The 24961-nt window shown below is 39.3% G+C and overlaps 1 protein-coding gene across 1 annotated transcript in view; it reads right to left on the bottom strand.

Annotated features, from left to right (window-relative positions):
* LOC110222343 (poly(rC)-binding protein 2-like) overlaps positions 1-19979 on the bottom strand; it is a 55583-nt gene extending 35604 nt beyond the window's left edge. The window contains 3 exon segments of the mRNA XM_078151753.1: positions 16704-16839; positions 17594-17657; positions 19872-19979. Of these exon segments, the coding sequence (XP_078007879.1) occupies positions 16704-16839; positions 17594-17657; positions 19872-19979 (308 nt within the window).
* Between the last annotated feature and the right edge of the window lie 4982 nt (positions 19980-24961).

The following is a 24961-nucleotide window of genomic DNA, read 5'->3' as shown; positions in this document are numbered from 1 at the left end:
TCATTTGATTTTTTCCCTTATGTAAATTATTAGACCAACTCTTTTGAGTAGTCATGCGTGGTCAGAGACAAGACCCAGTAGAACTATGGGGCTTGAAGTAATGAGTACAATATTATCTGCAAAAGAAACATCTGGATAATGACACCATGCTTGCAGCATGCCTCTTCTATTTGAATTTCACACAAGACACTATTGGTGAGCTTATATCTCTGTTTTATGCCTTGATTGATATTTGTAATTGTTACACTGAAATAAAGAAACTGAGTATCATCCATACAATGATTTATTAAGCAACACATACCAATTGCACAACAAACCAGGACCAAGGCTATTGGTAGCCAAGGACATTAACTGTTGGTTAGAAACCAGTTAATATACAATTTGGAGGAAGTGAAAAACAGGAAAAGCTGGATAAAGTGATTATGATACCAGCTTTTTTATTAGTGGAGGATTTTTGTGGTCAGATGGCAGTGAGGAAGGGGAGTATATTTGTGATTTAAAATCAAGTGACTAAAGTGGAGGGAGTTTCCACATCAGGAATTCTCCATGAGAAAGGATTATGGGAAGGTGGTGGAGTAGATAGCAATCTCCAGGCTCTATAAATTTCCTCCACTAAAAAAGATAGAATATCACCTCAAAGTGAACATAGAGCAATAAAAGAAATAAAAGTTGTGGTAAAGCAGTTGTCCCCCTAAGACAACTTGAAAGGACCTCAGGAAAGACTTAACCTTAAAGGGTGGACCTTCAGCCTGATTGAAGTGCAAACCCCTCCAGATAGACTCTGCTGAATCAATAAACAGTAAGCCCAGGTACAGCTGGGTGGGAGCACCAGCCTTTGCCTCAGAAACTTTCAACTCAAAGACAGCGGAGGTTTGGATTGTAAAGCAGGGGAAGATTGAATGACTCTCCTCTGTTGCATGACACCAGGCCCTGCTATGCTGACCAGACACTGTCCCAAGCTGTGTCAAGCACATGCCAGGTGAGTGCAGTAACAGAAGGTCAGGGACCCCACTGGCTGTGGGCACTTGCTGAGAGTAGAATTCCTGGTTTTGGTTCCAGGGAAGAGGGGAGAGCTGAAATTTGCAGCCACTGGAGGTATTGCAGGGAGCAAGAGCATTTCCAGGTCAGTACAGCTGGGAGCCGTAGTTGTGGCTTGGGGTGGTAAAGAGTGCCCAAGGTTGGGCCCCCAAACAGAGCTCAGAAAATAACAGTAAGAAGATCCTGAGGCATGGGGCATCATTCCTCATACCTCAGGTCTGAATCCTGACACAATGTTACAAAAAACTATCAAGGAAAAAAGCCCTCCTTCTAATTGTTCTAGTACAAGAAGATAAAGCAGAAATAGAACAAATACACTGATCACCACCTAAAAGAGATCCCAGGAGGAAAAACCTACAGAAATATAATTAAGTTTCAGAGTTCCCAGGTAAGGAGAAAATACAGCAAGCAATTAAAAAAAAGCAATTTAAATAGAGTGGTGCTATAATCAGGATCAAACAAGACCTAGCAACTTCTACATTGAAGGACTATAGGTCTTGGAACACTATATTTTGAAGAACAAAAGAGCTAGGGTTGCAACCAAGAGTAATTTACCCAGCAAAGTTAAGTATAATCCTGAATAGAGAAAAAAAAAGACATTTAACAAACTGAAAGACTTTCAGATATCTGTAACAAAAAGACCAGAACTTAATGGAAAATTTACATAAAAGATCCAGGAGAAATGTAAGGTAAATATTAAAGACCAATTACAAGGGATTCGATAAGGTCAAACTGTTTACTTCTTTTATGTGAAAATGTTATCAGTACTCTTATGACTACCATCATTAGTTGGGAAGTTCAAAAGAAGGTGTTGGGCTGAGCTGAGTATGATGTAATTCTAAAAAATAAAAATGGGTAGGAAGAGGTAAAAAGGAACAATTATCTCATACAAATGAGGTATGAAAGGAAGAACTGATACAGAAGAAGCAAGTGGAGGGGGCAGAGCTGGTAATGCTGGAAACTTACTCTCAGTGGAAATGGGTTAAAGGGGGAACAACATATACATCTAGAAGGGTATAAAAGCCTTCTAAATTTAGAAATAAATAAGAGGGCAAAGGGATAGGATAAGAGAGAGACTTTTAGAACAGTGGGTAGATTGAGAATTAGGAGGGTGAGGAAGAGGATAAGGGAGGGGCTCTTAGAGGGATGAGTAGATTAAGGAATAGGAGGGCAAGGTAGCAGGTAGTAGTAAATTAGATGCATGAGGAAGGATAGGGTAAATAGAGCAAAAATGATAGTGAGGGGGAAAAGGATGGAGGGAAATACACAATAAGTAATTGTAACTTTGAATGTGAATGGAATAATTTGACAATATATTGTTTACAAGAAACACAATAAGAAATGAGAGATACACACAGTAAAAATAAAGGGCTTTATCATGTTTCAGCTGATATGAAAAAAAGCAGGGGGAGCAATCGTGATCTCAAACAAAGTTAAAGCTAAAGAAGGAAATAAACGGAAACTACACCATGTGTCATCAATATTATTCAATATTGTATTAGTCCATTTAAAATAATTATTTTATTAGACAGTATTAGACAGTATAAAATACTTGAGAGTATACCTGCTAAAACAGACCCAGGAACTACATGAACATAATTATAAAACATTCTTTCTACAAATAAAGTCAGATTTAAATAACTGGAGAAAGATTAATTGTTCATGGGTAGGCAAAGCCAATATAATAAAAATGACAATCTTTTTATTCAATGCCACCCAATTAAATTATTAAAAATAATTTTATGGAGTTGGAAAAAAATAATGAAATTTATCTGGAAGAGCAAAAGGTCAAGAATTTCAAAGGAGTTAATGAAAAAAATGTAAAGGAAGGAGAGTCAGCAGTACCAGACCTTAAACTATATTATAAGGCAGTAAATATCAAACCTGTCTGGTATTGAAAGAAATAAGAAATAGAAAGGTGGATCAGTGGGCCAGAATAGACATACAATTCACAAAGGACTATAATAATGTTGTGTTTGACAAATGTAAAGATTTTAGTTTGGGGGAGATTTGCTAAAAATTGTTGGGAAAGCTGGAAAGCAGTCTGGCAGAAATTGGGCATAGATCAATATCTTAAACCATGTACCAAGATATGGCCAAAATGGATACAAGAGTAGATATAAAGGGAGATACCACAAGAAAATTAGAAGAACATGGAACGTACTGCCCACCAGACTTATGAATAGGACAATAATATATGAAGAAACAAGAGTTACAGAGCATTTGAGGTGTAAAATGGAAAGTTTCAATTATATTAAATTTAAAAGTTCTTATGAAATAAAACCAACATAGCCAAGATTAGAAGGAAAGCACAAAATTAGGGGAAATGTTTCATAGACCATCAATCAGAGGTCTCATATCTCAAATATATATAGAATTTTGTCAAATTTGTAATAATGGTCAGGCAGTTTTTCAGTGAAGAAATCAAAACTATATATAATCATATGAAAAAATGCTCTAAATCATTACTGATTAGAGAAATGCAAATTAAAACAACTTTGAGATATCATCTTACATCTATTAGATTAGCTAAAATGATAGATGCCCTTCAATTGCACAATGATTAAACAAGTTGTGGCATATGATTGTGATGGAATACTACTGTGATGTAAGAAATGATGAGCTTGGTTGATTTTAGAATAACATGGAAAGACTTGGACCCATGAAGGAAGATGCCATCCATCTGTAGAGAAAAATTGACAAATATAAATATGTACTCTGTGTGTGTGTGTGTGTGTGTGTGTGTGTGTGTGTTTGTGTTTAATTGTACCCTTCTTTAGGGTGAGGTGGGGAGGAAGGGAGAAAAAAAAATTTTAAGTTCGGGAGCAGAGAACAAAAGAAAACTTAGAAGGAAGCACAGAAAAGCTGGTTAGCTTTAAAAACGATGTGTAGTATTTATTACATAGGTTTTCAAAAAAAGGTAAACAGTTTGGAATGGAAATTTATTGTTTTATGTTGAATCCTCTCTTTATGTTCTACTGAGTACATAGAATTATTTTCTTTTCTCATTTTACATAAGTTTGAAATGAATAAAAATGTTTAAAAATGAGGTGACATAAGCAGCTGAAATCACCATTAAATGGTGATTTTAAAAAAAAATTTATTAATTTATTTTGATTTATCAACAATCACTTCCATATGCTTTTGAGTTGAAAGCTTTTCTCCCCCTTCCTCCCCCCCACCCTCCCCAAGAGGGCGCACAATCTGATATAGTCTTTACATTCCTATTAAACATATTTTCACATTAGTGAAGTTGTAAGTAAAAATTAAAACCAGTAGGAGGAACCATCAGAAAGATGAAACAAAACTCAACAGAAGGTAAATATAAGTGATAGCAATTCAACTTCCACATTTCTTTCTTTGGATGTGGGCAGCATTTTCCATCCTGAGGCCTCTGGAGATGCTTAGATCTAAATGGTGATTTTTTAAAAGTGGAGTAATATGTTATTTTTAATACTACAAATCAGAGTATCACTGAACAAAGTAATTTCTTTGATTGAATCTATAAATAAATCTTGTATGCTTTTTAAAAAATGCACACTTTATATCAACAAGCAACAAATACACTGGGATCTTCTATTCTCTATGTCTTTCAGGCAATTGTTGGTCTGTAAAGTTGGGGTCTACTGCCTACCCATTCCCTTTTCATATTTTCATCAAGGGTATTTTTGATATGTGTATAGATCATTCTCATGAAAATTTTGCAGAGATTAAAAGGAGTACATATTGGTCAGTAGTATTTAAAGTTATTCATGTATTTACTAACTTTAGTAATAATGCTATCCATGATTTTTTTCCAATTGTTTCAAATTTCCTCCTTTTTAAAAAATATTTTCATAATAAATCCTTCAGTGCTTTCAAAATTGAATAATTCTATGAGATGGATTTCTTTTTCTGGTTCAGACTCTCTTTCTGACTTCATCTTCTTTAATGACATTTCTACTTCCTCATATAGCGTATCAACTGTTAAACCCCAAAGATGTGGATCCCCCATCATCAATGATAGAAATTTATGTTATGGAGGCCCTGGAAATCTGTTCCATTTCTTATCTATCCTTCTAGTTTTATCTATAAATATTCCTGGCATGATTGGGTGTAGGTGAGCCTTAAGCCAAATTTTCCAAAGACTTATTTTGCCCATCACCTTTATTTTCTGTCTCAAAAGGGTAGTATTGTTCATAATCATTCATCCTCTTCCTCTATAACATTTTGCAAATGAATTTATAATATAAAATGGTGTACTCCTTAGCTGCCATGTTGCTCTGCCTGTCTAGGAGATAAAGTGCCTACTGGTTTAGCTGTCATCTTGGATCTTATGATTGTCTTATTATATCAGCTAAATTTTTTATAGGAAATAGCAATTATCAAAACCAGTCTTCCTTTATTGAATGCCCATATTTTAGCATCAATAACTTACTTGAATAGGTTAGGTGGAAAATGCTGTAATTGCATGCAATCTCTTCTCCTCTTTATGCTTTAACAGTGGATTCAGGAATGTCTTTCATTGGTAACTAGTTGTTTTCTGTCTGTTAAGATAGAGTAAATTTTGGTTTTGTGTGATGTTGCTTGGTGGTGCCCACATCTAGGACCTTCTAACATGGCTTATGGTACCTAACCTATCATTATCTCTGGGTGGTCTTTTTTGCTTATGCTTGTCATGAGCACTGCAACACAAGAGATGACCAAGTGATTTGCCTTTGGGAGCATGGCGAAACTGATGCCACTTATGCCTTTGTTTGTAGGTCAGCCAGTTGATAAACACTTATTAAGCACTGTGCTAAGTGCTGGGAATGCAAAAGAAAAAAAGAAGAAAGACAGTCACTGCCCTCAAGGAGCTTATAATTTTACAGAGGTAGACAACACACAAAAAGAAGCTGAAAATAGGAGGAAGGAGAGAAGGTACCTTGTGTGAGGGCATGATGGGAAAAGTTCAGAGGTGTGCAGCCAGGTGGGAAAAGAAGAGTCAGCCTTTGTTCCACTACATATAGGTAAATAAAAATAGAGATAGAGAGATACACATGTCTCATAGATAGATAGATAGATAGATAGATAGATAGATAGATAGATAGATAGATAGATAGATAGACAGATAGACAGACAGACAGACAGAAAGAAAGACAGACACAGACACCTTGGCTACGTGTCATGGAATATTTATCTCTACAGGAAATTGACAGTAGCGGTATAGATAATACATGCATACATACATACATACATACATACATACATACTGTACTCTGTTCTGCTCCCTCCTCCCCTCATTTCCAACTGTGTTCAAAATGGATGTCAACTGTACAATAAACAATGTTTGTTACAGCTTCCTGGGTTTCTAGTATTTGGGACTGAATTCACTTGTCAGTAAAACTCAAATACTGAGTTTCAACTCAGAACATATGGGTTTTATTCATTTCTGTACTTGCTGTGTGGACTACTTGTGTGTGGTTTCCATGGATATCATTCACTCCTCACTATCCCCTCCCAAGCTGTTCCTTACCCTGATATCTGCCTCTAATAAACTACAAACACAGGGTTGGTGATAGGCTTTGACATTGCTACTTTCTTCTAGCTAACTCATATGATGGAAACTTCCTAAAAAAAGAAAATAGTTTCAAAGTCAAACTGATCTCAAATTCACTATGCAAAGAGTATAAATGGAAAGCATATACTTTATTACATCTCATTTATATAATTCCTTGTGATATAAGATACTACTTCACACAATGAGACAGAAATAATGAGATAAGCTTCTGATGTCACTGAGCTACAGAAAACATGCATACAATAATAATGACTAATATTTATATAGTGCCTCCTATGTGCTAAGTACTGTACTAAGAGCTTTTTTGCAAATGTATCTCATTTGATCTTCACAACAACATAGGGAAGTAGGTGCCATTATTATCCCCATTTCATAGATGAGGAAACTGAGGCAGACAGAAGTTAAATGACTTGCCTAAGGTCACACGGTTAGCAGGTGTCTGAGGCAGAATTTGAACTCAGGTCTTCCTGATGCGAGGCCTCATGCTCTATTCTATGCACTACATCAGCTACCTGTCCCAAACATGCAAATGTGGCTTCTCAAAGAAACATCAGAGCATGTTTTCTCCATTATCTTTAAAACGTTTCTATGTGCCACATTCAAGTACTTAGGAGGCATGCCACTTCTGCATCTCTTGACCCTAGCTCAGGAGCCCCCATTTGAACTTCCCCAATTAGCTAGAAATTAATCTTGAGGTAGCTTAACAATACAAATGGAGGTTTATTTACACTAGAATGCAAGATGTATAAACAAGAGATAAGAATCAAGGAAGGTGCAATCTCATCCTCCACTGTCCAAACAATAATCTCCCAAACTTTCAGGGAATGTAGGTTGAGAATCCACCTGGCTCTGTTTCCCATGCCAACTTGTCACAGTGCCACAGACCAGCAAAATAGAAAACCAAAACTCAGGTTTGGGAGTCCAATCACTTGGCCACCAAGCTGCTATGCAGGCATCCCCCAGCAGCCCAAGGGAGGCTAAGAGGGTATTACAAACTTGGCCAGGGACCAGATCTATGATACTCAAGGGCTGAAGGGCATTGCCTCTCAGCATTAGATCTGGAAAGTGCTGAAGTCTTGAAATGGTCTTTTCAGGACAGGAACTATGTTTGCAGGGACATGTGCAGCCACTGTTTCCTGGCATGGACTAGGAAAATCCTCCTGTTAGTAGAGGCAACTGGATTCAGCTGCCTCCTGGCTCCATGATATTTCCCTTTCTTTTTTTTTTCTCTTTCTCTTCCAGTCCTCTGCTTCTCATCTCTGTCATAAATGTTTGTACCCAATCTTTCACCTAGGGTGCCAAAAATACTCCCTTCTGACAAAAGTCCATGCTGGGAGGAGCACCTTTGCCTACGGCACTCTCTTTGGGAATATAATTCTCAAGGAGAACAGTTTGCCTTGCTATACTCTAAATAAACTTACTTTATCATATATGTGAAAAATGTAGTTTTTGTTTTGTAAAAGAAAACCATAAAAACATGTCAGTCCATGCATTCCACACTTTAGAGGGATAGGCAAGCATTGCACCTCTATAGGCTGAAATGTAAATAATTACTGATTATTGATTTCTAGAAAGAAAATTATTTTTACTTGTAGGCCAGTTGTTTCAACTGCTCTGCCTGTTGTTAATTGCTTAATGGGCTTCTTAAACAAAAATCAAAAGGTTAGGACAGAATAAGCATGGACACCAAATTACTTTCATACAAACAAAACAAGGTACTACAGCGTCTTAGGGAATAAGACTGTAGCACTTGTGCTTGAAATATCATCTACCTAGAGACTTCAAAATTTTACTCCTAACACTAGCAATTTAACATAGTGGAAAAGTATTTGGAATCAGGACTGAGTCCTAATCTTGACTCTTCAGCTTGCTACCCACATGATCATGGGTAAATAATTTCATTTCTCCAGAATTCAGTTTTGTCACTTACAAAATAACGAAGCTGGACTAACATCTCTTAGGTTCCTTCCTAGGGCAGCTGGGTAGAGCAGTGGACAGAGCTCCAGGCCTGCAGTCAGGGAGACTCATCTTCCTGAGTTCAAATCAGGCCTCAGATACTTACTAGCTGTATGACCCTGGGCAAGTCACTTCTCCCTGTTTGCCTCAGTTTCCTCATCTGTCAAATGAGCTGAAGAAGGAAATGGCAAACTACTCCAGTATCTTTGCCAAGAAAACCCAAACAGGGCAGCTAGGTGGCACAGTGAATAGAGTTATGGCCTTGGAGTCAGGAGGACCTGAGTTCAAAATCCAGCCTCAGATACTTAACACTTAACTAGCTATGTGACCCTAGGCAAGTCACTTAACCCCGATCACCTCACCAAGAAGAAAACAAAACAAACCCAAACAGGGTCACAAAGAATCAGGCATGACTGAAGTGATAAAACAACAACAAATCGGCCCCTTCTAAAACTATGATCCTATGAGTTTAGCTCCATTTATATCCTATATGTGTTGTTAGGGGGTGGGTGGAGAGGAATGTCTTTTTTATTTGTTTGTTTTAACTTGTTAAGTAAGCTTCTTCTCCAGGTCTTTCCTTTAGTTTTATCAGTCCCTCAGTGTATTGAGGTAGCACTGAGATGTTAGCATCTTTTCAGAACAAGCCTGCCTGAATTTTCATACCAGAATTGGATTTCATTCTTTGAAGAATACATTTTGCTTTGTGGACTGAAGGCAATATGCATAACATCATCAAAAAAATGGAAAGATCATTTGGAAATGTGGACTAAATTTAAAAAGAATGTTAAAGGTCTGGCACACACCACCAACATCAAGGCAGGGAATGGGTTAGAGCTGGCCTTGAATACTAAGAAAAAAGGAGAGGATCTGTTTAATTGTATGCTTGGCGTGTTCCATTGTCCCCAGCTACTGAAGGGCAACTTAACTATGAATTACTTTTCTGTTATTATTAGACTTTTAACATTCTGACTGTTTTATTATACAAATTCAGCTGAACAGAGGCATATTATTAAGGGTTTTAAAAAGAGGAAAGTCAAGCATCCACACACAATCTAAACCACTGGAATCCAAAATAAACACCCACTTCCATGAGCCAAAACCCCTAGATCAGATTTGATTTTCTGGATCAAAAAGGACCTCTTTTCCTTAAATGCCCCCTCCAAAGGCCTCTTGCAGAAGCCAAGACCATGAGTAAGATTTCAAATCAAGCCTTATTGACCTCAAAATCCAATCCCTGAGGATTCACTCAGAGATTCAGTTCCAGCAGCTTCTGAGCTCAACTGTCATTCCTGCAGGGAATTTTAAGACAACCTCTGACATCATTGACATTGGGAGGTACTGCTGGCATCTCAAGCTGGATATGACCAGACTTACCTTTGTCCCCTGAAAACCAATCAATCAATAAACATTTGTTGAGCATCTGCTATGTGCCAGGCCTGTGCTAAGTTGTGGCTGGATCACCTTTCCCTTCTGACTTCCCTAGTTCTGTCAATGGCATAATTAGATTATTGTCATAGTTCAGGTCTGAAGGGATAAGGGTAGATAGACAAATAGATAAATAGATAGATAGATGAGTAGACAGAGAGAGATGATTGAAAAATGGATAGATAGATCAATAGACAAATAGCCAGAATATTTATCAAGTACCTATTTTTTTACATAAAAGTATGCTAAATAGTCTTGGCCCTCAAAAGCTTGCATTCTAATGGAGGAAGATAACAGATAAAGATGAGCTAAAAAGTGGGGTGACAAAGGGGGTGATTTCCCACAATATTGTGTAGGCAAGCCAAGAACTAGGCAAGATAAGACCAAAGTAGACGTCTTAGATATCAGGGGGGTTCCAAGGACTGCATCCACTTTTCCAGTAGGGAGGGAATAGAGGTGATGGCCTGAATGGAGATTACTTGGTTCAAGATGTCCAGGGACTATACTAAGGTGTTTGGCATCGAGAATGGAAGAGGTGGATTTGTAAAATGTTACCAAGGAAGAACTGGTAAGGCTTGGTTACTCAATGGATGTAGATTGGCCAAGTAGAGGAAAAGGTTAAAGGTGACTTCTTTTCCTTGAAATGGTATTAGGGCTAGTTGTGTTGGAGAAGGATAGTGGGTAGAGTTATCATGTAGGACAAAGAAGGGATTGATGCAAAATGAGAGGGCATATTATTGAAAACAGATATTGATAGTTAGATCATAGATGTTTACACAAAAGGAAGCTTAGAGGCCATGATATCATGGCATCATAGATCTAGACTGAGGACCTCAGAGGCTTTTTTTTTTTTTGGTGTGGCAATTGGGGTTAAGTGACTTGCCCAGAGTCACACAGGTAGTGAGTGTCAAATAGCTAGCCTGAGGGCAGATTTGAACTCAGGTTCTCCTCACTCCAGGCTGGGTGCTCTATCCACTGAGCCACTGTTGAACAAGTAAATACACCAACTACACCGTTTCTTAGGAAGGAGACACAGGAGAGCTTCTAGCACCTCTCTCACTAGCAGGTTTGCTTTGATCCGGTTAGATAGGAAGACAGGAATGGAATCATAATAAGGGGTTAAATAAGCTTACTTTATTCTAGTCTAGTTTTCTCAAAGGGAGTTTGCTTATAATGGGAACATAAACTCCTGTAGCATTCCCTAACAACCTTTCTCACAGGGGCTGGTTGTGAAAGGGGGGCAACTACCCCTCCTCTCCATGGGGTCAGTCGAGACCAGCACAACTTGTGCACTCCTCTAAATCCCTTCAAGGCTCAGTGGGTGCTGGTTGAGGCAAACACACAGATTTCCTCCTCCCAAGCCCTGAAGGGGGCCGATCAAGCCACATAGCATTCAGCCTGCATATTCACCCCTGTGAGGTCCCCAGTCATTGACCAGTGCCCACTTGCTTTATAGGGCAACAGACAAATACCAATAGCCAGCAATAGCCTCACAATTTTACTTCACTCCCCCCCCATATCTACTGCACAAGCATGGTAGGAACTGTTTTGAACCATCATCATGAGAATTCATATCTGACATCTGGGAAGTAGAGATTGTTATGTCTATGGATCCTGGGAAGAAAACTCTAAGAAAGAGTAACAAAAATCCACTTTACACACACTAAAATTCACCTTACTTACAGCCACCTAACTGTCCCTTTTGTGTGTGTATGTGTGTCTGTGTGTGTATGAGGCAATTGGGGTTAAGTGACTTGCCCAGAGTCACACAGCTAGTGAGTGTTATGTGTCTGAGGCTGGATTTGAACTCAGGTTCTCCTGACTCTGTGCTCTATCCAGTGTGCCACCTAGCTGCCCTCTCAGAGGCTATGTTGTCCAGCCACCTCATCTTATAGATGAGGAAACTAAGATCCAGAGGAAATAAGTTAACTTGCCTAACATCTAAATTAATAATAACATCTAGCATTTACATAGCACTTTAAAGTTTACAAAGCATTTTACAAATATATCACTTTATCTTCCCAACAACCCTAGGGGGCAGGTGCCATTTTCATCCCAATTTTACAGATAAGAAAAATGAGGCAGAGTTTAAGTAACTTGCCCAGGGTCACACAGCCAGCAAGTGTTGAAGGTTAGATTTGAACTCAAGTCTTCTTGACTCCAGGCCTAACACTCTGTTCCACTGTGCCCCCAACAGATGGTATGGAGTTAATAACCAAAATGATAGGGAAAAATGGATGAATCATTCTTCCAAAGTTTTGAGGATTAGTCTGTACACAAGTGGTGAGTTGAAAGCTAGACTGAGTTCCCAATAAATCTGGGTTACCTGGGCTCAGTGTTTTCCCACCTTGTCCTTGTAGGCAACTTTAATTAATTGCTTCAACAGGATTTCCAGACAACAAGGCTTCCTGAAAGGGAAACAGTTCATTCAGCTCCCACATACCTACTTAATAAACACCCCGCCCCAGGTTTTTACTTGATGGAATAATGATCAAGGAATGTAGTGAGGAATGACTTTTTTCCACCCCACAAATTGATTTATAGGGAAAAAAACACCCCAATAGGAAATGGGACCGACCAGAAAAGATGGGGAAAAGACATAGATAGGCCATAAGGTTCAGTGTTCAGTTCCAATATGAAAGTCTCAAGGAAGGTGATCTTGGAAGCCCTATGGAGCATCATTCCAAGATCACCCAGACCCAAGGGCTCTGAGATTTCTAACACTATCCTGAGGTGGCCCAAAATCCAGCACTTTGAATCTTAAAGATTCAAGTGGTCCTAAGCCTATGAGGTGAAGGTCAGAACAAGAACCCAAGGGAAGCTATAGGAGACCAGGAAGGCCTACCACCTCACCCAAAAGCACAAAAGGGGGTGGAGCAAGGTATGTAGTACATTTGTCTATCTACCCCAATTAGAGTGAGATCTTTGTCATTTCTATTTGTATCCTTAATGCTTAGCAAAGTGCCTGATGAAAAATAAGTATTTAATAATGCTTTTTCATTCATTTACAGTAGGCACTTAAATTATGAATAAATGAATGAATGACCATCTTCAATGACAGAGACAAACATGATCCAAGAAGGATCACTTGCTGTCCTATAAGGGGAAACATAAGAAGTAGGAAGAAAAGTTCATCTGAAGAATTAAGAAAATCAATAGGATATTTGAATAGCTGCCCAAAGGTCCCAAAAGCATGAAGAATGCTTTACTTCCCTAGCTCAGCATTATGCATTCCCTAAGCTCCCAAGAAGCATTCGTTGGTAACGGTAATAACAAAAATGGGCCACATGTAAATAGTAGCATGTTTAGAGATTGTCTATAAGGACTTTTCTTTGCCAAACATGTCTTCTGATAGGATACAACCAGTCAACTGAGATCTATGGAACCTCTTCACGAAAAAGTAAGTGGGGGTGGCAGGGTCGGGGAAAGACAGGAATTGGATGGCTCTCCTTATAAATTAGGAAATCTGGCCAGAAAATAAAAGAAATAAAGCCAGGGCAAGGGAAGCAGACAAGCAAACTTATAGTGTGCCAGAAAGACACTATCTCAGCAGCAGAATAGGTGGCAGCTTTGGTTGGGCAGGGAGAGAGCTAAATGGTTCTCATGGAAACCAGGTGTACCAGTTGCATGGAAAATAGCTGAAGGGAACATTGGAGAAAGCTGAATAATAGTGACAGGTAGATGCTAATTAGCAATCAAAACCTAATCGAGATGAACAGCTGTTTTTCCACTATAGTTTCTAAGAGGGAGACAGAAGTAAGTACGAAGATCATCCAGGATATACAATCTGCTTTTTGACATTGGAAAAATATGAGACTATTGCACCGTGCCAAGCCAGCAGGGAGATTAAAGGGGTCTAGATACACAGAGCTATGCTGTCAGGCTAAAGAGGGCTGGTTAGAGGGAACCAATTAAGTGGTCTATGGGGGTGCTGGAGGCAGATTAAAGGGGACAGGATGAAAACAACAATAGGAAATATATTTAGCTGGATGAAGTCGAACTGACTGACTGGATCACACACAGAGAAGGGCAAACTGATGCTGCTACCAGAGCTCTCAACTCAAACTTCAGGTCAAATCTGAAACTTTTTCAAATGTGAGTAACAGAATAGGGTCCCCTGTGTCAACCCTTCACTGTCAGAAAAGTCAGTCCCAGCAAGAGGCACCATGTGTGCTGCTACCACATGGGCCCAAACTCCCTTGTGTAAGTTGTCATGTCAAAAGGGGTTGAAGTTTTAGAATGAGTCCTGGAGAGGCTTTTTAATTCTTCCATGGTACAGTGTGGGGTGCAGTTACCAGCTTGTGCAGAGGGGCCTAATTAGGGTGGTGGAAACAGCTGATAGACTGACTTTGGGCTCAGCAAACTGAAGCAGGGGAAATAGACCATTCAACACACTGTTTATACCTTTGGCTTAAAAAAACCCACTATGCTTTAGTAAAGGAATAAATATCAACAAACTTTCTGGGTATAAATAGCAATATATTCCAGTTAGAGCAACACGGAAGGAAAAAAAACCCTCCTAAATGCATATTTGGGAGTATGTATCTCTAACTTAACTGTTATAGAACTTTGTTGTTGTTGTATTAATTTGCTTATTTCTACAGTAGAGATAAATAAACACATAGCTTATTTTTGCACTCACATTTGTTTCAGCCATACTAAGCTTTACTCTCCTGCCATGTTCTCTCCATATACCTTGCTGCCTACAACAAAAACCATGCCCTGGAGGATTTTACCTTTTCAGCTTGGAACTCTCACTCTGCCCTCCCCCATGCCATCCTGATTTGGGACTGCTTCACGTGTGTCCTCCTATATCAGGTTAGCTGTTTCAACTACACTTCACCTTACTCTCGCCCAGGCCATACCATCTTTTTAACACATGCTACTCTCCTTTGACCCTACTTGTGCTTTGTCCTCTTCTCATTTTGGAAACCATAATCAATTCCATGTTGCCACTGCTACTAGAAAAGGTGGGTCATCTGACTTCTCTCTGGCCCCACTCACCATCCTTGTAACTTCAAAATACCCCTCTTTGGCTACCACAACCTTGTGTGTGTTGTATGAGGAAGGTCCTCCAGAGCAGGAGTTGTCTTCTTCATTTTTGTTTTTATATCCCCACAAGAAGAAAGGAAGGGATTTATTAAGTGTTTACTACATGCCAGATATCGTGCTAAGTGCTGGAGACACAAATACAAGCAAAAAAAAAATAGAGTTTCTGCCCTCAAGGAGTTTACATTCTAATGGGGGAAGAAAACCTACCCAGCACACAAAAGAAGGGTGAGAAAGGAATGAAGGTGCCCAGCACAAGGGCATGATTCTGAGATCTAGAAAGCCAGGAACAGGGCCAAGAAGAGAATGAAAGCAGACTCCCTTGGGCCTTTTCACAAAATGGAGGTTCCAGGAGGAACTCACCTATGAGAGAAGGGGAGCAGGTTCTTATGGAGGAATATTTTAGAGTGAGAAGCTGCAGGGCTAGGTTGTGCTTGGCACAGAGTAAATACTTAATAAATTTCATTCATTCAGGTGATTTCTTTTAGACCACAGGTGAGTTATCCCCTGTAATTATCCCCTGTAACTCTTAGCATGGAAGTCTCAAATAGCTCTTAAGCTCTCCCAGGTTGATTTTTACAGTTCTCCATAATACCCAGCTGCTATTGCTACTGAAAGCTTTCTCTCTACCCTCTTTTTCCATTCTTCACTCCTTTCTAAGCAATTCTGAAATGTTAATTACAGGAGATGCTCTTGGGGGGGAGGGGTGTGTGTGTGTGTGTGTGTGTGTGTGTGTGTGTGTGTGTGTGTGTGTGTGTGTGTGTGTGTGTGTGTGTGTGTGTGTGTGTGTGTTCCAGCTGTTTCTGATTTACTCACTCAGGTTCCTAAATGAGTGAATGACTCTTCATTTTAACACCAGGTTGCTAAAAGGAGGCAGTCTTTCTTGAATATTTTAAACATCATACAAATCAAAACACACATCAACAAAATAAAATCATTTTCTTCATAGCTCATCTTACGGGGTTCAGCAGCAAAAAAAAAAATGAATCAAGAATAGCTCTCTTGGGTGGACAACTTCAAGGTTGCACAAGGACTTGACTAGGTGGGATGGTTTCATCAGAAGGCTTCCAAAGCCTCTGGGTGTGCGGTCTGGATAAAAGAAGCAGGAAATCCAAAGGAGATTGAATTTTAAGTCAACAACAACCCCTAAAGCAGTCATAGTTATCACCATCGCCATCACCATCATAATAACAATAATAAAGCAAACAAGTATTCAACACTTGGATGAGGGAATAGTTTGGACTGGGTAACAAAGTCACCTAATATCCACATTCCAAGGCAAAAGCTGAATGTGTTTACAATGTTTTGAAGCTTCAGAAACTGAAATAAGTTCCATGTAGACCCAGTATCATGTAATTACAGAGATGCTAAATATCAGTTGCACAAATGCAGAGAAAATACAAATAAGTATTATCTGTATTTTATACGGAGCTTCATCAGAAGTAAATGAATTTCACTTTGTATCCTACAAATCCCTTGTATAAAGAGCTCACAATTCCTTCTAAGAACAGGCAGGATTAGAGAAATTATTATTATGGCAAATCCTGCAAAGCACAGAATCACAGTTAACTAGTGTGTTTCTTAAAAGGAATATTTAAACATAAGCAGTTCCCAATTTCTGTACCCTTTAAATTACTGGGTATGTCCCCTTGCATTTTACTACCTATAAGGATTCTCCCCTCCCCAGTGCAGATACCTGAGATTTCCTCTCTCCCTTTTCCCTTCCACTGGCTTCTTGTTGGAATCATTGCCTCTCTTCTCCAACAGTCTTGCTTCACTACTGTGCCAATGCAGGATGGTGGTCTTAGATGGTGGTACCGTCAGAGGCAGGGCTGGTAGTGGTAAGAGGAAAAGAGAGTGTGAAAGGGAAGCCCAAGTCTACATCTGGTCTTTCCCTCTTACCCCCACCTCACATACCCAATGGTGGTGTTGATCTCACTGAGACTATCTCTGGTCCCCATCCCACTGCTCAGCTATCCATCGCTTCACCCTATCAATCAATCAATCAATCAATCAACAGACATTAATTAAACACCTACTTTGTACTAGTTGGAGAAGGAAATGACAAACTACTCCACTGTCTTTGCCAAGAAAACCCCAAATGGAGTCATGAAGGATCAGATACTACAGAAAAACAGCTGAACATGTACTAGCATTGTGCTAGGCTTTGGGGGTTACAAGGACACAGAGAATATTGTTCTAGCCCTCAAGGAATTTACTTTTATCAATATGACTTAATTGTTGTGGTCTTCTAAAATGATTAATTTTGTCTCTCTTTTGTTTACAAAGCCTTCCCATTAGTACCTGTGTGCAACTTTGACTAAATGGAAAAAAAAAAAAAAGGAGCAGAAGATTTCATCACTACTTCTCTGTTTATTTTTTTCTCTCTTTTTTAGGAGGACCTGTGATTTCATGGACGGGAGGAAACCTCTCCACCAAAACAGATGAGGACCTGCTCTGCAGTTTATGCAGTAAGAGTTACCTGAGGCACTGAGAGGATAAATGATTTAGCCAGGGTCACATAATGTGTGTAACTGGCTTGCCAGTACTCAAAGCAAGGTCTTCCTGGCTTCAAGATGAGCTCACTCTCCACCACACTGCACTGGCTCTCTTCATCCTTCTTAATAGCTGCCAGATCCCTTAAGAATACCTGAAAAGAGATTGATGAAAGGAATTCGGCAAGTGATTGATAAATGTTTGTTGATTGAGTGACTAATTGGAAACAACAGTCGATGACATTGGTAAAGGAAAGGAACAACCCAATCCCCAAGGCCAATGGAAAAAAAGAAAGTGCATGAACATCAGTCAGAGCCAAGAACTGTCCTTGGAAGTTGACAAGGACAGAGAGCCTCTGCCTCTAACAATTTCTTACTCCCTGCAACCCCTGTGCTCATGTCTAAGACCCTACCAGCTTCTGCCCTCCAGCCCTTGCACTGAGCCCTTGTCCTAAGCTAAGGGAACCACTGTCAGGGTCTTGAAACCACATAAGATTCTATTTTCATGCCCTAGAAGGTGTGGTGGATGCAGAAAGATAACATTGGGGATCATATAGTGCTGGCATACCAAATTGGAACATGGACTGCATTCCTCATAAACACATTGCTACATGTAGCAGTTAAGTTCTATAACATTATTAGTGTAGTATACATTTAGAGTATATTATGGGTTAAATTGACTCCTGTGGGCTAGGCTAGGGCCCTAGTCTCCACAATATGATTGAGGCTGCCCAAAATTGAGTTCCAAATCCAAATAACCAAGTTAACAAACATAAATTTGGAATATAACCCACTTCCAAGTTGGGGCCTGTCAATAATTTCAAACCTGTCTTCTGAAGATTTGTTCTGAAGTTGGTTCATGTCACAATTGTGGTGGTTAATAGCTATTGAATTAATCAGAATAGTCCTTTAAAACTAGTTACAGCCTGTAAGTATTAGCCACTCACATTTCTGCTTTCCATACTTGGGCTGTGCAAAGTAGCTATTTAAAATTTTTCTCCTTGATTTGACCATTTATCAATGTCAGAATGAAACAAAGAGGATATATTGCTCCCTTACATTTTCTCTCCATTTATTTCTCTTGCCTTGCAAAGAACCCCTTCATAATTTGAAACACTTTATTTAAGATGCTGCTAAATCATCTCCTTAATTTTGATTTTGTCATATTTTGCTATACAAGAAGACTTAGCTGTCCTGATACTTAGCCTTGAGGAAAAGTTTAAACTAGGGCTTAAAAACTTCCAAAGAACATAATCTTATAAAAGTAGATGATCTCAATAGTACCCAAAGGCAATTTATTGGTCAATACAACTCAATAAACATTTGTAGTATTTCAGAGACTGGGCTATGTAGCGGTCCTCTGGAGTCACACTCCCAACCCCTACCTGCAATGGCATATCAGGTGTCCAGAGGTTGGCTATATCTCCCCTCAGGGTCCTAGGGGCACCTCAAGGGATTTGGGGTATCTTTGTAATGCTCAGGAGCTCTCACAAGTGTGCATTGCCCCATCCTTATTTGTTGATATCAATTAGCAAGATGCAATTAGCTTTAAAAAGCAGTATTTACTAAAGTAATATAGTAAGAACAGTTTGTATGAAACATCCTCCAAAAGTGTGACACATTATTCCACCAACACATAACAGAGCCCAGGGGAAAGTGGGCTCGAGGTAATGTGGCAAAGAGATTACTCAAAAGCTGCAGAAAATCCTTCTGCTAGGGTCCCTTAGGAGTGGCATAGCTTTCATGCTGGGCTCCTTGTAGAGTATTGAATCTACTTTTCCTCATCACAACCAGTCTATCCTTGACTCTGCAGAGGCAGCCTTCAGTCATTTTGAGGACACTGATAGGATAGGATGCTGAAGAGAAGTCCACATCTTGCAACCTTAAATTTGCAAATATCATGATGTTATCCTCCAGGCAAAGGGGATAGGGGATAGGTGGGTTAGGTTAAGAAAACAAGGTCAAGACTGTCTATTCTCCCCCCAAGTGATTCTTTCTCAGGGGCTTTGCAAGAATCTTCTATCACTAACTTGATAAATAATTGACCAAATCAAAAAGTTTACCATCAGTGTAAAAATTGACCTTGATGCCATTTTTGTCCTCGTTGAAGGTGTGGAGCAACATCACGGAAAATGTCATGCTGAAAAGCATGGGAGCAAGCACACAGCCCTGCTTCACTCCCTTGGTGACTGGGAAAGCATGACAGCATCATCCTTCATCCAGAACCCATGAGAACATGCCATCATGAAACTGACACACAATACTGATGAACTTCTCCAGACAACCAAATTTTGCCATCATCTTCCACAGGTCCTCAAGACTGACAGTATCAAAGGGCTTGTTCAGATCAACAGATGTTGTGTGCAGACCTCTGTTATGCTCCTGCCATTTCTCTTGGAGTGATCAAGCAGCAAACACCACGTCAACCATTCCTTAGCCCCTTCTGAAGTCGCACTGGCTCTTGAGTAGACGACCATCTTCCGGGTGAAGGATAAGCTGATTAAAGAGGACTCTGCCAAGAATCTTGCTGACAAAGGCTAAGAAAGAAATCCCCCCTGTGATTATCACAGGACTGCCTATTTTTTTTTATCCTTTATAGAGATGGACAATAGGAGCATCCTTGATCTCTTTGGGGAAAACTTCCTCTTGCCATATAATCCAGAAGATTTCAGTCAACTTCTGTATGAGCAGTGGAATCCCTGCCTTATAGATTTCTGCTGGGATGAAAACAGTGCTAGGCACTTTGCATTAGTATTGACTGTGAGACATGAGAGATGCTGGCACAGGACCTCCTAGCATGGCATGCTTACATCAAAGACAGTGCTGCACTCTATGAACAAAGCAGAATTGTAGAATCACAAAGGAAATGTGAACTGTGCAAATCCAGAGTCACTTTCATTTTAATGTCCTAGCATATTGAACTGATGAGTCAAAGCCAAACACACTGTACCTTGTCTTCAATACTGTGTTGTTACTGGTCTCCTTCGAAAATGAAGGATAAACAACAACACCACCAAATGGTCAGCCCCTTAATTCCAAACTAGCTCTCTGGTTTCAAATAAGCCTTACAGAGAGGGACAAAGTCCTTCACCAAATGCAAACTTCTTGGGCAGCATCACTCCAATTTGTCCAATATCCTTCACAGACATTTAAATTGATCAGGGATGTTTCAAGTTTAGTCTAAATATCCCTTTTGGCTGAGTCACTGATTCAATAAAGGGGTCCAGGCTTTGTCCACACCACATGAGCAATCACAACGTGTTCTCACCTGATCAGGGTATTGGGGCTCAGCATCTTGTCAATTACTTTAAGGGGTGCAGTGATTTGATGGATTGACTCCATCAATCCTCACCTTTACATAAGCATAGGAAAAAAGATACAAAAGTAAAGAAGACACAGGCCTTACCCTCATAGAGCCCATAACCTAATAGGGAGGACAACATAGGGGAGAAAGATGTCTGTTCTGCCTCTCTTGGAGCCACACAATGACACAGACATACCTTGCGTGTGGGGGATGGCTCTTTCATTTTCTTATACTAAACCATGGTGACCACTCTTTTCTCTCAATTACTGTGCTACTTCAAGTGTATAACACACGCACGCACACAGACACACACACATGCACACACACACTTTATTCTTGTCTTGTACTATTTTCTGCCTGTTTTACACTTGCTACTTTTCTTCCTAACTATACTGGGAGCTCCTCAAGTGGGGGATGAGTTCCTCTACTTCTTTTGGATCTCTGACAGCACATTTGCTGAATGCACCAGATTCTCAAAATCCTCACTTCTATTCACCTCTTTACAGACAAAGATTGGGGTGGTGGTGAGGGATGGGAGAAGGCATGGAATGTTCTCTGCTTAAATGATGAATCTCCAATTTTAGATCGACTCTTAAGATCATAGATTTAAAGCTAGCAGAGATTTTAGGGGCCACCTAGACCAACACTCTCTTATTACAGAGAGTGAAGCAGAGGCCCAGAAAGGTTGTGACTCATCCAAGGTCACATAGGGAACAAGTGGCAATGCCAGGATTTGAACCCATATCTTAGGCATTCAAATGCAGCACAGTTCCCTTTCAACCATGCTGCCTTACAACTGTGGGTAACGTAAATGTGCCTGCACAAACAGTTTGTGTTTGAAACAGCCAGGTGGTAGACTTTTTAAAAATTAATGACCCATTTGTTTTCACATCATACAACTTAACAACATTTCATCTTTCACATTGCAGTTGAATTTCCCTGGCAACAAAATACCATTTTAATCAGTTTAGTTAAACACCTGATACTTCAAATTATTCAATTATTCCATGAAATTTCTTAACTATATGTGTCCAAATAAGTCCAAATATTAGTATCCCCCTCCAGAGTGCTTCCAGTTACATCATTTATACAATTTTACTTTTTCTTCCTTCTTTGGTCTTCCTTTTTTGAGAGCAGATAAACATAAGAAAATATATAATTGAAAACCTATGCCTGATTTTTCAATCAAGCTGCCCTCACTTATAATCTTAGTATCATCTTAGGCAATAGTTTTCTTCTTTAAATGGAAACTTTTATTTGTAAACAAATTATGTAACCAGTATACTCTTAGAGGGTAGGAAGTTAGACTCTCTGGTATTCCTCTTCCACTTAGTACTTTTCCCCTTTCTCACCCTCTGCCTCCAAGGAGTCAATGCCTACCTCTTCCTAATCTTTCTCAAGAGTAGCCAAATCCTCCCGGGCCTTTGAGAATTCACCTTCCTCCCTGTCCTCTCCCACTTACCACTGTACAAAGGCACATTTGGCATACACCAAGTTACACTTATTATCTGTGCTTCTGTATGTGCTTCTGTGCTTACGGTGGTCTTAGACACAACCCTTTGCATGCTGTCTGGTCACCGCCTAGCACCGCATTAGGAGGCTGGTAGTTGATGTTCACCTTGAATCCACTTGGGCACCAATCCACAAAGTGAATCATATACTTTGTCTTGTGGAAGGCAAATCACTGGGTTCATATCTTTGGGGAGCACACCGCCTCTATATAATATCCAACATACTTGCCTTGTTGTGGGTCACATTTGACCTGCTGATTGGCTGGTTCAAATCTCAGCTAACATAAATTGAGTTGTTTTTTTTAATCAAAAGTTGACTAATTTGGTTTTCATCTCCCTGATGTGTTAGGACTTTGGATGATTAGCTCTTACTTCAAATCATACAATCATAGAATTTATATGCAAAAGGGACCTTAGAAATCATCTAGTCCAATTCTCTCATTTTACATATGTGGACACTAAGGCCCAAAATGGTTAAATGAGTTTCCCAAGGTCACTCAGGTCAGACCGAGGGCCTCTGACTCTGAATTCATTGTTCTTTATAGATATCCAATAAGCCTGTCCCAAAGGAAAAACTAGTTCTCTTTTCTCTTTTGCATTTTATAACTTCTCAAATCTTTCATACCGCATTCTAATAAGTTTCATTGTTTTGTTTATTGTGCTTGTCACTTTACACTCATGTAGGGTTTTGAGTTGCCCATGTAGGTTATGTGTATGCCCACATGGGTTTGTCTAAATGCAGCTTGTGGGGAAATTTTGTTTAGATATATTGGGAATTTTGCTTATCCATCTCCAAAGGAGAATTTGATTCTTGCCTGGAGTGGAGCAGAAGGGGGAATGAGGCTGGGTACTCTGGTCTCTTCAGAGTGCGGTACCAGAGTAGAATTATATTTAAATATTGTTAATCTTAGGGAAATTAGTATTTTTTTTTTGGTTAGGTTCAGGCAGCTTTCCTAGTTCTTGTTTCTTAAAGGGGAAGGAGTTCCCCAAGTTTATATCTGAAGGCATGACTCCCTCCCACTAAATGTTAGTTATATAAAAGTTCATCACAAATGGTGAATAGCTGAGATATCTCAGCTCAACCAAGAGATAAAGTCATTGATCTCACCCCAGAGGAAATTCCCTAAAGTGGCTAGAAAAGCTAGCTAGAAATCAGGGATATGTTGAAAAGCTGATTTCTCCCCATCTGTCTACCTTCCAAAATCTGTTCATTTTCTCTTTGGGTTTCTCCCCAAAGAGAGTCTGCAAACACATGTATCTTTTCTAGAGCAGAAGGAAGAAGAATATCTTGCTTCTCCCAAATTCTCATACCAACTCCATGCCATATGTGGGCATGCCATGTCAAGTCATCATTCTCTCAATCAGAGAGAAGAGTCTTAAGCAAATGCTCCAGGCTTGAGTTGTGTTACATTTACATGGCACAAAATTATACCCCTGATGAATTGAATTAATGTCACCCCTTAGGTACACTCTATCAGAAGCTCTTCAGATAATGGGAAAACCTGACTCAGTACATTTTAAACGTTGAGGCTGGGCCAAACCTCCTGCCTAATAAAATGGGAGTGGAATAAAGAATGCTGGAGAAAAAGATAGAAACTATTTCCATGGAACAAGGGAAGTTTTATAAGAAAGAAAATCTGTATTCCATATATATTGGAACCAAAAGACAGAATGAAAACACATTAGCAAAAGAAGTTAACAAGAAGTTATCTATTTGCAAATATTTCTAATGTAATTATTGAAATCAAGGAAAACAGGTATAAATTAAATCATTTTACCCTGAAAGAGGAGCTTGCAATTAGCAATAATTTCATCTCCATCATGACAGTAGTGGACAATTGAGCTAGGTATTAAATGATTATGAGAGGGGAAAAAAGCACATCCTTAAGGATAAACATCTTATGTAGAGATGTAGTTGAATGAAGAAAAATCTTTCTATCAAATTTCTCAGATAAGGGTTTAGGATATAAGATATATAAATTAACAGATATATGTATATTATATTTATATCTATATATCTATCTAGCTAATCCAAAGTTATTCCCTACTAGATAAGTGGCCAAAGGATATAAACATGAAAGAACAATTCTCAAAAAAAATTTTTATTGTTGTTGTTCAGCCATTTTTCAGTCACGTCTGACTCTTCATGACCCCATTTTTTTTTGACAAAGATACCAGAGTGATTTGTCATTTCCTTCTCCACCTCATTTTACAGATGAGGAAACTGAGACAAATAACATTAAGTGACTTGCCCAGCTAGTAAGCTGTGTAGACACAGCTAGTAAGCGTCTGAGGTCAAATTTGAACTCAGAAAGAGGAGTCTTTCTGACTCCAGGCCCAGCACTCCATCCACAGTTCCCACCCATTCCCCCACTCCCGGAATTACAAACTATTAACCATATGAAAGAATGTTCCAAATCACTAATAGTAAGAGAAATGCAAATCAAAAAAAATCCTAAGGTTTCACTTCACACTCAGTAAATTGGCAAAGATGACAGAAGATGGGAATAGTCAATATTGGAAGGGTTGTGGAATGATAGACCCACATTGTTGGTGGAGCTGTGAATAGGTAGAGGCATTTTGGAAAGCACTTTGGAATCATGCAAATAAAGTGGCTAAATTCCCATACACTTGATTCTGAGAT

Source organism: Phascolarctos cinereus, unplaced genomic scaffold, assembly GCF_003287225.1.
Source record: "Phascolarctos cinereus isolate Bilbo 61053 unplaced genomic scaffold, phaCin_HiC Scaffold_4;HRSCAF=312, whole genome shotgun sequence".
NCBI classification, from domain to species: Eukaryota; Metazoa; Chordata; class Mammalia; order Diprotodontia; family Phascolarctidae; genus Phascolarctos; species Phascolarctos cinereus.
This window is presented reverse-complemented; position numbering and strand designations above follow the sequence as displayed.